The sequence below is a fragment of the Abramis brama genome, assembly GCF_963993115.1.
Source record: "Abramis brama genome assembly, chromosome: 2".
Taxonomy (NCBI): Eukaryota; Metazoa; Chordata; class Actinopteri; order Cypriniformes; family Leuciscidae; genus Abramis; species Abramis brama.
The window spans coordinates 10382703-10397812 of record NC_139964.1 but is presented as its reverse complement, the minus strand read 5'-3'; the positions used below and the strand labels follow the sequence as shown (position 1 = coordinate 10397812).

Below are 15110 nucleotides of genomic sequence, written 5' to 3'. Positions count from 1 at the left end.
CGAGAAACCCACTGCAATGTTTCTCCCTCAGTCTGTAACTAGAAAGATAAATACAAATTTAAAATGGTCTGCCAGACCCTTAGTGCAACAAACAATAAATTAACACAACCTACCGGTTTAAACTGCTTGCGATGCACAGGGCATTTAAACTCCAGGGCGTAAAAGCAATCGGGTACCACATGCGTTGTACCGCAGGCTTCCTCAGTCCACACTAGAAAGATACGCGAGCCAAAGTACATAAAACCCAGTTCAATTCAAACGTTCAGGAACACAGCCGCGACTGCAGCTCCTTACCAGACAAACACTCCCGCGACACACCGGAAATGGATGACGTCACCCGTGACTATGAGACGCACCTTCCTACCACACCTAAGGCTATCTTTATACGGCATTTCAGAATGTTTGTAAACAATAGGCACCGAGTAACTTCCGGGTGGCAGAACGCGAGCGGCTTCCACTGACTAACTGAAGAGATCCAGCCGGCGACTGCAACAGTTACATAGTTAAAAACATTGTTGTTGATCAAAGTTGAAACGATGATGAAAACGTGTTGTGTTTGGGGTTGCGCTGCCAGATACACAGCAAAAGGTGTAGGGGTTTCATCGATTTCCTGTGGGTGAGGAGGTTATAGCGAGTGGACGTCGTGTCGTCAAACGTAGGAAATCTTAACGATCCCCTAAATTATATGATTCATCCAACGTTTACATTTCTGCTGCCAACCCTGCTTGCCCTTCAACTCTGCTTTGTGTATTCTCAAAACGGTCCATCTACAAAATCACAGCAGAGCATTTATCTTCCGCCGGGGAAATTCGAGACTAATATTAGTAAACTTGTCTCTTTTGAAGATCAGACTCATTGCCAGTCACTGCCTGAAGTAAAAGAGGGCGGCCCACTCTCACGCATTCACCGTGAGACTCACGCAATTGTCACTTTTCACACGCTCTCACATCCATTTTCTCACGCAACTTACAGAAATGTATATTCCTCATACATAATATCGACCAATCAGTGTTTTTCAACCGCGCAAAGGTCAATATAACAGCTGGAGAACAATTGTCACATAACATTTACCTCAGGAAAGCCATTTAATGACTATGATAGGCTATATAGCACGTTATTTTGGCTAGAAAAAAGAGCTATAGAGAGTATTTTGCTAATTATGTGTAGGCTACTATATTACATATTTATTATATTTTTTACTTATATCATTAAACACAGTTGTTATTATGATAAAAAAAAATGCATTATATTTAATTACATTTTTTTTTTTTATTAAATTTTTACTGTCGATGGTGGGCCTCCCTTCCAAGCAATTTACTAGCGTTGCCATAGGAACGCTTCGGCTTTTGCCACCCGGAAGAACGTCTATTACTGTTGTGACGTCATGGTGAATTGGCCTATAGGCCACGTAAAATAAGGCACGCCCCAGAGAGAGATTATCATCATTGGCTACATATGGCATGCAGCTCACCTCCTGGTGGAAAAGAAAAGACACAGAGGCTGTGGTTTCTGTGATCCCCACCCAGAACACAGGACAAACGATTACTGTTCGACACCGTGAGCTCTGTACACTTCAATCACCGGTATGCTGAACGGTAATGTTACAGGCTACAGTACAAATAAAGCATATTTTAACTATTCTTACCGTGCTTGTCGAGAGAAAGAGAGAGCAGATCTTCATAACACAGGTCACCAGCGGCTCACAGATAAGGCTGAGTGAACTCAATGAGTGAACTCAAACCCTGTGTTTGCTCGGCCTCCAAATAAAAGATCGCACACGGCCCTCAAACTAAAATAACAAAAACTATTAACAAACCGGACAACAAAAAAATCAACACAAAGATAAGCAGAAAGAAGAGAAAATAACCTTCACTCACACCAGTCTGCACAACGCTTACACCACCCCGCACACACTCGCTCAACAACCACACTGGAAGTGAGAGAGAAAGAGTGTGTGTGTGTGTGTGTGTGTGTGTGTGTGTGTGTGTGTGTGTGTGTGAGAGAGTGAGAGAGAGAGAGAGCAACTCTTCATAACTCAGGCCACCAGCGGCTCACAGATAAAGCAGAAAATGATCCAGATCTGTGATCATAAACTTCTCATATTTCTCCTGCTCATCATGTCAGGTAAGAGTTTATTCTGTGTTTCTGGGTCTTTCTAAAACAGCTCCTGTTCTCAATCAGGTCCATGTTCGCTCTGAGCTGAGTTTCTCTCTCTTATGTTTTTAGTCTTGGCGTGTGAGACGAAGGAGATCTTGACTTTCACTGGTTATAAAGGAGGAAAAGTTGAAATACGCTGTCCCTATGAGTCTGGATATGAAGATAATAATAAGTATCTCTGCAGAGGAGAGTGTCCACGACTCAATAAAAACATTCCTGTTGAATCTGTATCTCCAGCTAAAGACAGGAGATTCTCTCTGACCGATGACAGAACGACCCGCATCTTCACCGTCACCATCACTGATCTGAGAACAGAGGATCAAGGCCAATACTGGTGTGGTGTGAAGATACTTCTACTACTTGATAAATACACAGAGATTTACTTGGAAATTAAACCTGGTAAGTCAGAATATTCTGTATGAGTGAAGTGGACAGTGCACACAGATATGGTGTAAAACACATATAATCATAACTAATATATCAGTAACATTAGAGAGCGCTGTATCACGTGTTGGAAAGATGTAAAGAGGCGAGAGAACAGAAACCACAGTATTCTCTGTAGATGATGATGAGCGAGTGTGTTCACACCACAGACACTGACCCGCATCACTTCCTCACACACAACACTGTCTCAGTTATGGAGAAATCGCTCATTCAAAACACAAAGTATACATTATCTGTACACAAAAGTTCAGGTCTTTCTGTAGTAAAATACGTTTTCATTTTATATTTATTCCATTATCAGTCTTTGTTAACAGAGAAGCCGTTCACACCAAAACAGCTGACATGATTTACACTAGACTAAACAGCCCATACTGTCACTATAACAGAGACTCAAGGATGCAGTGTAGAATTAATGAGAATTTGGGACAGTTAAATCTCTCATTTATGCCCTGATTTAGTGTCTGTCGTGTCTCGTCTGACTGGAGAACATCTGAACATCACCTGCCATTATAACAGTGATTTGAAGAACAAGATCAAGTTCATGTGCAAAGGAAGCGACCCGTCGCTCTGTGAGACATCGACTATGAAAGTTTCATCAGAAACAAACAGTAACGGCAGATTCTCTCTGAGGGATGATGAATCTGCAGGAGTTTTTACTGTGACCATCACTGATCTGACACTAGAGGATTCTGGGATATACTGGTGTGGAGCTGGAGAGACGGGACAAAAGAACAAGAACAAGTGGATTTCAGTGACAGATCTGAAGATTAATAACGGTAAGATGCCATCAGCCTTTTTACATGGCTGATAATGACGTCTTTAACTACACTGTTAGACCTTACCGGTTTTTTTTACAGTAAAATACTGGCAACACTGTTGCCAGTAAAATACTGTTAATTGTACAGTTCTTTACTGTAATCTAGTTTGTTTCTGTAAAAATGCACTAAATTATAGTTAACTAATTACACTTGCAGAAACCGACTGCCTTAAATTGACCAACTGTCATTTAAATGTATTAACTAAAATGTATAATGCATTAATAATGTGAGTAAAGTATTACTGTGAACTTCTTTTATTTGAGACCACTAAAAAACTATTGTACATAAAAAGATTTCCACTGGATCAGCAACTACACAGTCACCGCCTGTTAAATAAAGCAACATGCAGCAAATCATCAATGTTTGTAGATCTTCTCCTGGACTGAAGCACAGGCTCTACTCTTCTGCACAATGGTGACCCGAAAAATAAATTTTACAGTAAACTACTGGCAACAGTGTTGCCAGTATAAACCTGTTTTATAACTTACAGTTTATTACTGTTAAAATACATTTTGTGGGTGTGTCTTTTTATCTTACACTGTTAACCCTTTCAACCCCACAGGAAAATCCACACTACGAGTAAAAAGTAACGATGCAGTGAGATAATTAAGGGAATATGTAAGTGATTGTAAGCAGAATCACTGAAGAAAAGAGAAACACAAGAACAGAAAATAGAGAAACACAATAACTACGACTGACTTCCAGCCATTACACATTATTACACTTATTATTAACCAGTATGACTTTATTTCTGTCATACATCTACAGAAGTTGTTATTGAGATGTTTAATTGAAAATGTTTGGTTTGAAGTTACCGTTATAGAGATCAGTGCTTGCTTTAGTTGGGTTGCTGATGCTAAAACATTAGTTTTTTCTTTTGCTGCTTGAGCTGTGTTGTTGCAAGTCACACTTGCGCACACACAGTTTATGAATGACCGCAGTTATAATGATTATGATGACAAAATCATCATATTGCCTGTTTATTCACTAAGGAATTCATTCTCACTTATTCAGAGTTTAATCCTCAAGTAAAGTGTTTCATTACCACCACTGTGAAAACGCAGCAATAAGATACAATGACTCTTTTTTTTTTTTAACACATGATGCATAACCAGAGAAACAGACCTACACTGTGTTTTAGAAACACCGAGATATCACAATTTAGCACATGAATCTCAACAATGGTGGCAATATTTCTTTTTTATTATTATTATTATTCATGCAGCAGTGCATGCTGGGAGTTTTATATTATCCTGGAACCCAGCATGCATTGCGACATGAAACTTTTCACCATTGTTGAGATTCATATGCTGATTGTTGATGTCTGTGTGTGTCTGAGTCAAGCAGGAGTAAAATAAAATTGAATGCACTATATGATTACAATATTCTTCAGAAGACCTTATTACAGAAATATTGATTTCATTTAGTAGATTCACAGATATATGCTAAACATGAGATAACTATAATTTCAATGACTATATACAGGAAAAATCTGAAAATCAGGCATGTCCAGGATGATTGTGACATCATCACAAAATAATAAAAACACCTGATCATCTTCCTCTTGACTCTTTCTTGCCATAACAAATGTGTTTTATAAACTCACTGTTACAGCAGCCAGAGAGAGATGAAAGGTAAGAAGTCCAGGGACAAGAGACCAACTAAAGCAAATACTGATCTCCATCATGGTGACAACAAATTTTATTAATAACTAAATCTCTGTTAATTCTCAACAAGAACTTTTGTACATGTATGAAAGAAATAATCGTAAACTGGTTTGTAAACTGGTTTCACACTCAGTGTGGCTGGACGTCAGTTGTAGTTCTTGTGTTTCTCTTTTTTCTGTTCTTGATTCTCTGTCCTTCAGTGATTCTGCTTATCAGGTGTTCATCAGTTTCTCAATTCACTCACTTCTTTTCATTCAAGTGGACTATATTAGTGAACTAGGGAATAGTGAATGAGGGTATAGGGTGTGATTGGGAAAACAGCCTCTGAGTGTCGATTTTGAGCACTGTTAATTTACAGTATATTCCTGTAGGCTAGTTTTATTTTCTACGGTATATTACTGTTTTAATGGAAAATGGTATAATATTGTCAGAATTTTACAGCAAGGGTTAACAGTGTAGTGAAAATGCTAAACACACATGGCTGGTCACACGTACAGCGCTATATTTGCATCACACACTTGACTCTAATGAAGTGTTACTAACAGCTGTGTCGGGGAAAGTACAAAGAGATCACGTGATCGTCTGTCATTATTAGACTGTGAAAATTAAACTATATATATTCTGAAAATGCTCAATATATAAAAAGAACATTAATAATGATGGTAAGATGCAGCCATTTGATATTATTTTTAAGATCATCATCTGATTGTAAAATTATAAATGATGATTTGTTCATTGTTTGCAGTCTAGAAGACTGTATTTAACAAGTGTTGCTGGTCACACATACAGTGCTATATTTGCACTCTTGACATCAGTGAAGCGTTATTAGCAGCTGTGTCATATAAAGTTCAGAGTGGTCACATGACTGGCCACAATATGACTTCTTCTGAAATGCAGGCTCAATATATGCAAGTAAACCTTATCCAATCTTAAATAGTTTTTATTCTGCAATAACTGCATACAGACTGTCATTTAGATTTCTAATGTCATCATCTATATATTATGTATCATAAATTAAACCCAAAGATCATTTGTGCTTTACACAATTTGTGCTTTTTCACATCAGAGAGGAGGTCACGTAAACCAACCACAACAGCTTCAGATCACATGACTAAACCAGCGACTGAAGATAGTGCATCCATCAGACCCGTCACATCTTCAACCTCATCACCACCACCTTCATCTTCATCTTTACCACCTTCATCATTATCACCAAAATTACAACTAGGCACATATTACATACACATGTTACTTACAACAATCCAATTTCCTTAAAAACAGGACATTTGGGATTATTTTCATCTGTTTTTCATGTTTTTTCAACAGTCAACATTATGGCATCGGTTATGGTGATAATGATGGTGTTTGGATTGTCATTGTTAGCTTATTTCGGTTTGAGACAAAAGAGACAAGGTAAAACTCTTTTTCTTTCTGTCAAAACGCATCATTTTACATGCTTAGCCATTTTTCACCTTATATTTAGCATTTTCATAACTGGACTTTCACATCCTGTCAAATTAAAGGCCTTTACTTCATTTTGTCCCAATCTGGTGTCCCGAAACAGGAGTGCGGATGAAAGGTGTCGCTCATTTCTCGGCTGAAAACCTGCTGAGTGAAGAAGTGAGTTTCATCATACAGCTGTTTGAGTTTGATCTCAATCTGTTTGTAACCGTTAATTTGTGGATTCTAATCATCTTTCCTGTTGACTATGTCCTTGCTCATCTCTTTCTTCTCTTGTTTCAGGACACACACACTGTCTGTCATTATGAAGAGATCATGTGCACAAACACTCATGGCTACAGTTTGGGCCTTCCAGTGTTTGGTGAACACGACGCCTCTGATTCTCTCACCTATTCAACGGTCATATTTCAAACTACAGATCATTCAGACAGGACTTCAGTAGCGCAGGAAATAAATGCAACTGTTAGTCCATGATGACCTTGTAAAACCGAGTGACACTGTTTGGTTGCATATCTGAATCCATGAGCATTTTCGCTGTTAAAAACACACAGGCAGTGGAGCGGGGGGGGAAAAAACGCAAGATCTAGAGACATATCTTTTATAAGTTGAACTTATTTTAACTTGAGCTCCACGTTTTTGGAATGCCGTGCCATGAAGTGAGACACGAGCCAGATCGATTAAAGATGTCTGTCTTGTGTTTACACTGAAAACCATGGAAAAGCAGCGCGGTGGAATGGAAAAACACGGTCTGTATGAACAAGAAAACTAAGACATGTCAGATCAACAATAACCATAGTGATAGTGACTAAAGTAATATCAAAGATGGCGACGTAAATAAAACTGTAAGGTCTGATCATACTTGACGCAATGCATCCAACAGATCTAGATTCATGTGATGTGTGGCTCCGCCCCATTCTTACTCTGATTGGCTCAGTCGTCTTTCATAGGCATGCATGATGGGAAATGTGTTCAGAGTTGAGAAACACTAATAAAATGTTACTCCAGTAAACAAGAGGTTTCTAAAGCAACACAAAAAAATCTGATCTTTGCAATGTAGTGAAGAAAAAAGAAAGTTCCATAAAAAATAAAATAATAAGGCAAAGTCATTTAGTTATTATGCAACTGCACCCATCATAGCTTATAAAAAAACAATTACTTTGTCACAGCTGGTTTTGGGTTGTGTTATCACTTCCATGTTTCATGTCTTTTATTTTGTAATTTGGCTTAGTCTAGGTTCCTGGTTTTGTCATGTGATCATGTCATGTGCTTCCCTGGTCTCATGCGTTATGTTCTCATTGGTTGTTCTGGTCATGTGTCCTGTTTGTCATTGGCTCATTATTTGATTGATTTCAGGTGTAGTGTATATATTATATACACACTTACCAGGGGCAGCCCATCCCGGTCCAGCAGCACACCAGGGTCTGCCACTCAGCTCAATAAAAGTCTACATCATTTTTTATTATTTTATGTACTGTAAATTTAAATGTTTATGTTGATTTTGTTATGTTTAACATATGTTGTAAATAGTTGGAAAAAGTACTTTAATGTAGCCTATAGAACAAATGATTTTCAGTTACCAATTTTATTTGGAAAAAAAAAGGTATAGAAGAATTTGTTTCATGTAGAAATTATGACTGTCATTACAAAAATAAACAATGTCCAGAACAATTCATTCTCTTTTATTTACACATTTAAAGTTGCATAAAAATAATGTACAGAATTTCTTTCCTTTTAAAAAATGAAAGTGAAAAAAGTTAAACAAGAATAAAAAAATATATATTTTTCAATCATTCTCTCAAGAGAAAACAGCCTGTCCATCCTCTCCCTCCTCTCCTGTGCTCTCCTCACCTCTGCCTCTCTCTGTAGTTGTATGTCTTCTCTGATCAAGTCCAAAAACTCGTCCTCTCTGTCTCGCCGCCTTCGTGCTGCTGGTGCTGCTGCCTCTGGCTCCTCCTCACCGTAGGCACCCACTGCTGAACTCGGCCCTGGTGTGTCCTCAGGGATTGAGGCAATGACGACAGGGGAGTTGGTGCAATGTATATATATATATTTTTTTTTTTTGCCTGTATGGCAGTTACCTTCCCCAGACCCATTTTCTCCTGAATTGCTCTAAAAAAGCAGAAAGGGGTACTTAACACAGGGGTGCAATCTTAAGTACATTGTTAACACTGCAAAATATGACACATCAAGACATGCATACAAAATAATTAAGAAATAATAATTTCTGGAAACTCAGATTTGGTTAAAACCACATAGCTTGCATGACAGCACTACAAAAACACATAGAAGTGAAACCCCATTGCCTTATCTACTGCTTTTCTTATTGTTGTGAGCTTTATAGGGTGAGTGATATTTCTTATAATGCACAAGTGAGATAGACTATAGTGCAAATATTACAAATAGATCATTAAACTAATATTAGCACAAGTTTTGCCTCTTACTACCTGACAAATGAAGCCACGCAATGGTGACAAAGGAGGTAAGATGAAGTTTATAAGAAACTTTAACTCTGGGTTCGCTAGCTATTTGAGTAAATGAAAACATAATACTTACATTTAAATGTGAATTTGCTCTCCACCACGAACTCTAGTCTCGGCCGCATTTAAAAAATAAAATAAAAATGCTGTCGTCACTGGCGCGCAATGATTTATGGGGTAGAATAGGCCACTAAGGATCCGTTTTTGTAGCCTTCCTTTCACGGGGAAAGAAAGGTACATTTGGTGTCGCTTTTAGCCTTCATCACGCCGGATGCAGAACTGAATTGGGACAGCCTTCATCGCGCCGCGGTGACGCAATCGGCCTTCAAATGCGACCTTCGGAGGATGCAGTCTTTGAATTGGGACATCCTTCGTCGCGCCGCTGTGACACAATCGGCCTTCAAATACGGCCTTTGGAGGATGCAGAACTGAATTGGGACATCCTTCGTCGCGCCGCTGTGACGTTTCGTCGCGCCGCGGTGACGCAATCGGCCTTCAAATACGGCCTTCGGAGGATGCAGCCTTCACATTGGGACACAGCTACAGAAACAGTTGAAGCAAATGTGCCATATTGTGTCGAGGCTTCGAAACAATCCGACACCCGTCTCAACGGTGACACCTAGTGGTCACTTGCAGGTGTTGATCTGAAACAACCTTGACAGTGAGCCATTAAAAAATGTGTTGTTTTTTTATTATTGTATTTTTCTAATATGTGAAGCTTGTAACCTGTAGGCTCCTCACTGTGCATAATGTTATTTTGGTCATGAAAAATTAATATTAATAAAAGAAATCAAGCCACAATGTCTCACTTTTTTATAGATTTTTATTAAAAAAAATATTAATTTCTCTGCTGTGGAAGGACTTAGCCTACTTCTTAAGTAGTTGATACAACACAACACCTGTCAAAAAATGATTGATTGACAGGTGCCATGCCCCTTCCGGTGACAGGTACCCGCCCCTTTTGGCATAGGATCAAAGGGATCAAAGAAGATGAGATGAGATCAAATAGATCAAAGGGGTTTTGAAGTCTTTTTGACAGCTAGTATTGACCTATTGACCCTCCTAACCCTTGATCATGTAGTTATTGACAGCTAGTTTTGGGTTTTGAAGTCTTTTGATGCCTTTTGATATTGACAGAAGGTTTTGAAGACACAGTGATTAAATAATTATGTCATCTAGTTTTAATTGTGTGAAGCCTTTTGAACATGACAGTGTGTGTTTTGGAAGTTGGTATCACAGGATTCTCCTCCCTACATATCCCTTAGCTTATCCGGGCTGTACTGTGAAAACTGATAAGGGAAAAACTGTGGAAGTTTATCTCACACAAATGTTGAAAAGCCATTCAGTTCTTTTTAAAATAATATAAATGAAATGTTTATAAAAAAGCTTACTAAAACCTCACACCAAAAGTTTAAATAAAATAAGAGTCACAAAAAAATAAAAATTGCAATGAGTCTCTCAAAGCACCGTCTCAAAACATAGGGAGCGCGCGCATCTGTGTGTGTGTGTGTGTGTGTGGAGATCAGAGGAGATGTGACCATCTGTGTGTGTGTCATGGGATTCCCCTCTGACATCTGAAACGTGCTGTTCAGACGCTGTGATTAAACAATGTCACAAAATTACAATCAGTTAAATGTTTAGGGACTTAAACAAGTTTATGAATGGGTTCACAAAAATGTGTTAAATATAAAATCACATATTGGTTCTCCATCCCCCTCCTTCTGCTCCTCCACATTCCAGAGCACAGTGATAGTGAGAAACAGAGATTTTATAAAATAATGTATATTTCACACAAATAATATAATACAATAATATAAAATAACATCTTACTGAAATCAATTCTTTCAGTTTTACAAACAATGCATCCAACAAACAAAAGAATAAAAATCATCTTACATAAAACATTCTGTTCTTTAAAAGAATATAAATGATTATAAATAAATAATATAAAATAAAGATCTTCCTAAAACCTCACACCAAAAGTTGAAATAAATGTAGAACTATCCAGTTTAAATAAAATAGTCACAAAAAAATGAGTTAAATGTTTATAGAGTTGAAGAAAAAACATACAGCTCATGAAACAACGCAATGTATGAAACGGGTTCACGAAAATAAAAAATCATCTTACATGTTTAGAAATCAGGGCCCTCTGGCCTCTCTTTACATCAGCGTTTCACTGCGGAGCTTTCAAAAAGCACCAGCCAAAGGGTGTGTGTGTGTGTGTGTGTGTGTGTGTGTGTGTGTGTGTGTGTGTGTGTGTGTGTCAGAGAGTCACACAAATTCAGTGATCAGGATATCAGGTGCTGAGTTTATTTATAAGAAGTATAATAAAGCTTAAATGATATATTTTAAAAACAAAAGACTGTTTAAATAAAATCTTTAAAGTTTGAATACATACGCATCTTCTATTTACCTTTTAGAAGATTACTGTAATGATTTTTTTTTTTTTTTTTTAAAGGTTATTAAACAATGTCTGTTCAAAAACTTTAGATGGTTGAAAAACTGTACTTAGTCGTCTTAAATCTCATTTATGTGAAAAGATTCAATCAGCATTGTTTTTGTCCATGCTGGGGTTTCAATTTTGATGGATTTTCATAGCCATAATGATTTTTTTACCGTAACTGCTTATTCTATCCCGTACACCTAAACACGACCATCACAGAAACCTACATTTTCAAAAATGAAATAAATAAATAAATAATTAAATAAAATGTAAACAAAGTTTTAGCTAAATAAATATATATAAATAAAAACACCATACATTTTTAGAGAGTCACAAAAGTCATCTCACACCTGTGAAATGTTCAATAATTCCTTAAGTTGTATCTGTGAGAAAATGACCACATAGGCCTATCTTCAGAGAGAGCAACAATGAAAACATTTAGAAACTGTGAAACTGTAATGTTAGTCTGCTAACGCCAAAGTTTTGTTCGTACTAAATTTATTTCAAAGCATAATCGTAAATGTGATCTTTTAAAATGAAAGATTGTTTTAGTCTGAAGTGTAAAGTTCTTAACTTTCTTTCTTTAAAAAATCTTTAAAGTTTGAATACATTCATATCTTCTATTTATCTTTTAGAAGACTTATGTATGATATAAATGATTTTGTCTAACAGTGACCTAAATTATAATTGTTGTAATGTGAGACAATGTCTGTTCAAAAACTTTAGATGGTTGAAAAACTGTATTTAGTCTTAAATCAGCATTTTTTTTTTTTTGTCCATGCTGGAGTTTCAATTTTTATGTTGGGGGCTTTCCATAGCCATGATGATTTTTGTACCGTAACTGCATATTCTATCCCATACACCTAAACATGACCATCACAGAAAACTAAATTTGTACATTTTCAAAAATGAAATAAATAAATAAATAATTTAATATCATTTCTAAGCTGTTTTGCGCGCACACATTATTTTACACACTCTATTTAAAATGAAATTATTAATAAAATATATAACCAATGAATAATAACATATGTTACTAAAATGTAAACAAAGTTTTAGCTAAATAAAAACACCTTACATTTCCAGAGAGGTGAAGTAGTTCTTTATGCAACAATCCAAAAAGCAAATAGTTTAAGTTGTCATAAACAAAACAGCCCCAGATCCTTCAGAGATAAACTACAGTGTGAAATAAATGTTCCAGACCCTCACAGAGACGAGAGGACTTACAGACCAGATGAGTCTCGGAAGATAATGTCACAGTAAATCTAGTCCGCGTTCCAGAGTACATCCATAGTTTTATACTAAATTAATTTAAAAGCATAACCTTAAAAGTTTAAAATTAAAAGACTGTTTAAATCAAATCTTTAAAGTTTGAATACATTCATATCTTCTATATCTTTTAGAAGACTTATGTATGATGTAAATGATTTTGCTTAAATTTAACCTAAGGTATAATTGCTACTAAACAATGTCTGTTCAAAAACTTTAGATGGTTGAAAAACTGTACTTAGGCGTCTTAGATCTTAGATCTTTTGTCCATACAACATGGTGTCACAATGTTTTTAAGAAATCCGAGGACTCTACGTTGCTCTTATTTAGACTAAGTTGTATCATTTGGAAAATCACCACACAATTATATTTTCATCTGTGGGTGGCTGAAGGATTTCCTTCAGGATTTTATGAGTCTCTGAGATGATGTGTTTAAATTATGTGTCGTCTCGATCTGCCAGGTCTCATGTTCTCTATTGATCGGGTCAGTCTCATCATTGATGATAAACAGTTCAGTGTAGATCTTGTTTAGAGAGACCGTCTGTGGTGCACTTCCCTCCAAAGTCCTCTCAGCGTCACGCAGCATTCTTGAATTCATCTCATTCCTTACATTCGGAAGAATTTCTAAAACTCAGGACAAAGTTGGATAGTCATATTATTAACAGGAGCATCACACTTGAGAATGCACAGTGTTCTACAACAAGAGATCTTACCATGTTCGTTTACCAAGGTAGAGTGAGACACCTGAAAAACAAAACAAAAAATACTCATACATAAATATATATATAACATACATAAATCATTTCTTAACTACGCAACTGTTTCTTAAATTATCAGACACTCACCGCACTGATGCTAACATCACCATATATTGTCTTTTCTACCATGATTGGAGCAAATATTGACCCACCATTCTTCTGGTCAATTGTGAAGTTAAGCTGATTAGGGATCTGAATTAATGGCTGTCCGAACGATGTAGTATTATTATGCTGTTGATTTGTCATGTTTCCAGAATGTGCACCATCTGTTAAAAAAATTAACAATTAAATACACAACCAAAACCATGTAAACATTATAGTAAAGTTTATTGAAGATTGAGAAACATATTGAACTACTAACAAAGTAAATTATAAATCTTTTCCTACGTTTGATATTCTTTTTTCTGATTTTTTTCACTATGGACTTGATCCTTTTTAATGCTGTTTTCTCTCCATATTTATTCTGTAGTTCCTCTACTGTGTCTTCCAACCTCCCTGTTGTTCTTCTCCAGCTGTGTTAACCAAAGACAAACAGTTAGAAGAATAAAATGTATGTACAATAGCAAAAATAAAGTTGGTCATTAGTTGTTAGGGTTAGATACACCTTCAGACGCATTCATACACCTGTTCACCTGTTTTCATTTAGCATACACCAGAGTTCAAACATTCACTTTTTCAAAGGCCGAATGATTACGTGGTCAAAATTTCTCTTTTTAACATAAGTTAAAAATGTACACGAGTCACGACGCATTGCATTATGCACCTGACATGCCGGCTGATGAAGTATTTATTACATCAAGAAAACATGAATACAACACACTGCACTTGGATGAATACATTTATTTATAATATTACCAGTTCCATATGATCTTTATTAAAAAATAAGACAATAAATTATTTTATTTTTTAAATTTGACTGCATTCTTGTCCATTTCTAAATGTTTACTTTTTGATTTATGAATTATAACAGACTGATGGGAAAAAACATTATTTTGCTGTTACTTTTTTAAAATTTGTTTTATTATTATTATTATTCAACAATTTCTTTCTTTTTGTTATTTTTTTTATTAGTTGTAATTTTATATAAACATTTAACTTTTAAAATAAAGGTTTTACAACAACATCACCATCTTCTGTTATATTTGGGCCTCCATGCTCATCTATTTACAGTATATGATATTGGTGAAGGGGGTCCACATGAATATTTTTCAGGGGACCCCGAATTCTCTAGCTACGGCCCTGTTCACAGGAGCCGCTGAGAGCGAGTTCCAGCTGATAACGGTCATAAAGTGTGAGATAAGGTGCAAGTAGCTAAACTAAACATTTCATATTTGACAGCTGTTTTGAGAAATGTTAAACAACAACAAAAATAATCAGCCAAACTAATCAACTTTTTTCTAATTTCACCATTTTGAACTTAAAATAGGCCTATATAATACATGTGATTTAATGTGAGAGGAGAAGAAACAAATAACAGCCATTTTCATCATATTAGGCATAAGATTAATAATGAATGCACTGTTAGACCTTACCGTTTTTTTTTACAGTAAAATACTGGCAACACTGTTGCCAGTAAAATACTGTTAATTGTACAGTTCTTTACTGTAATCTAGTTT

General features: G+C 36.3%; 1 protein-coding gene and 2 long non-coding RNA genes across 3 annotated transcripts; 1 reads left to right on the top strand and 2 right to left on the bottom strand.

Moving 5' to 3' along the window:
* Positions 1–1303: 1303 nt before the first annotated feature.
* LOC311077653 lies at positions 1304–1918 on the bottom strand. Its single transcript, XR_014604953.1, has 3 exons — positions 1878–1918; positions 1646–1789; positions 1304–1474 (listed from the first exon to the last, which is right to left on the bottom strand). It is a non-coding gene; the product is annotated as an uncharacterized lncRNA (long non-coding RNA).
* Positions 1919–1927: 9 nt separating this feature from the next.
* LOC311077624 (uncharacterized protein) lies at positions 1928–7113 on the top strand. Its single transcript, XM_084106201.1, has 7 exons — positions 1928–2124; positions 2227–2556; positions 3060–3377; positions 6153–6314; positions 6413–6499; positions 6651–6706; positions 6830–7113. The coding sequence occupies exons 1-7, from the start codon at positions 2070–2072 to the stop codon at positions 7019–7021; spliced, it is 1200 nt and encodes a 399-aa protein (XP_083962327.1). The 5' UTR covers positions 1928–2069; the 3' UTR covers positions 7022–7113.
* Positions 7114–12967: 5854 nt separating this feature from the next.
* Positions 12968–14092, bottom strand: LOC311078345. The gene is made up of 4 exons (XR_014605136.1): positions 13882–14092; positions 13582–13760; positions 13450–13480; positions 12968–13360 (listed from the first exon to the last, which is right to left on the bottom strand). It is a non-coding gene; the product is annotated as an uncharacterized lncRNA (long non-coding RNA).
* Positions 14093–15110: the final 1018 nt, after the last annotated feature.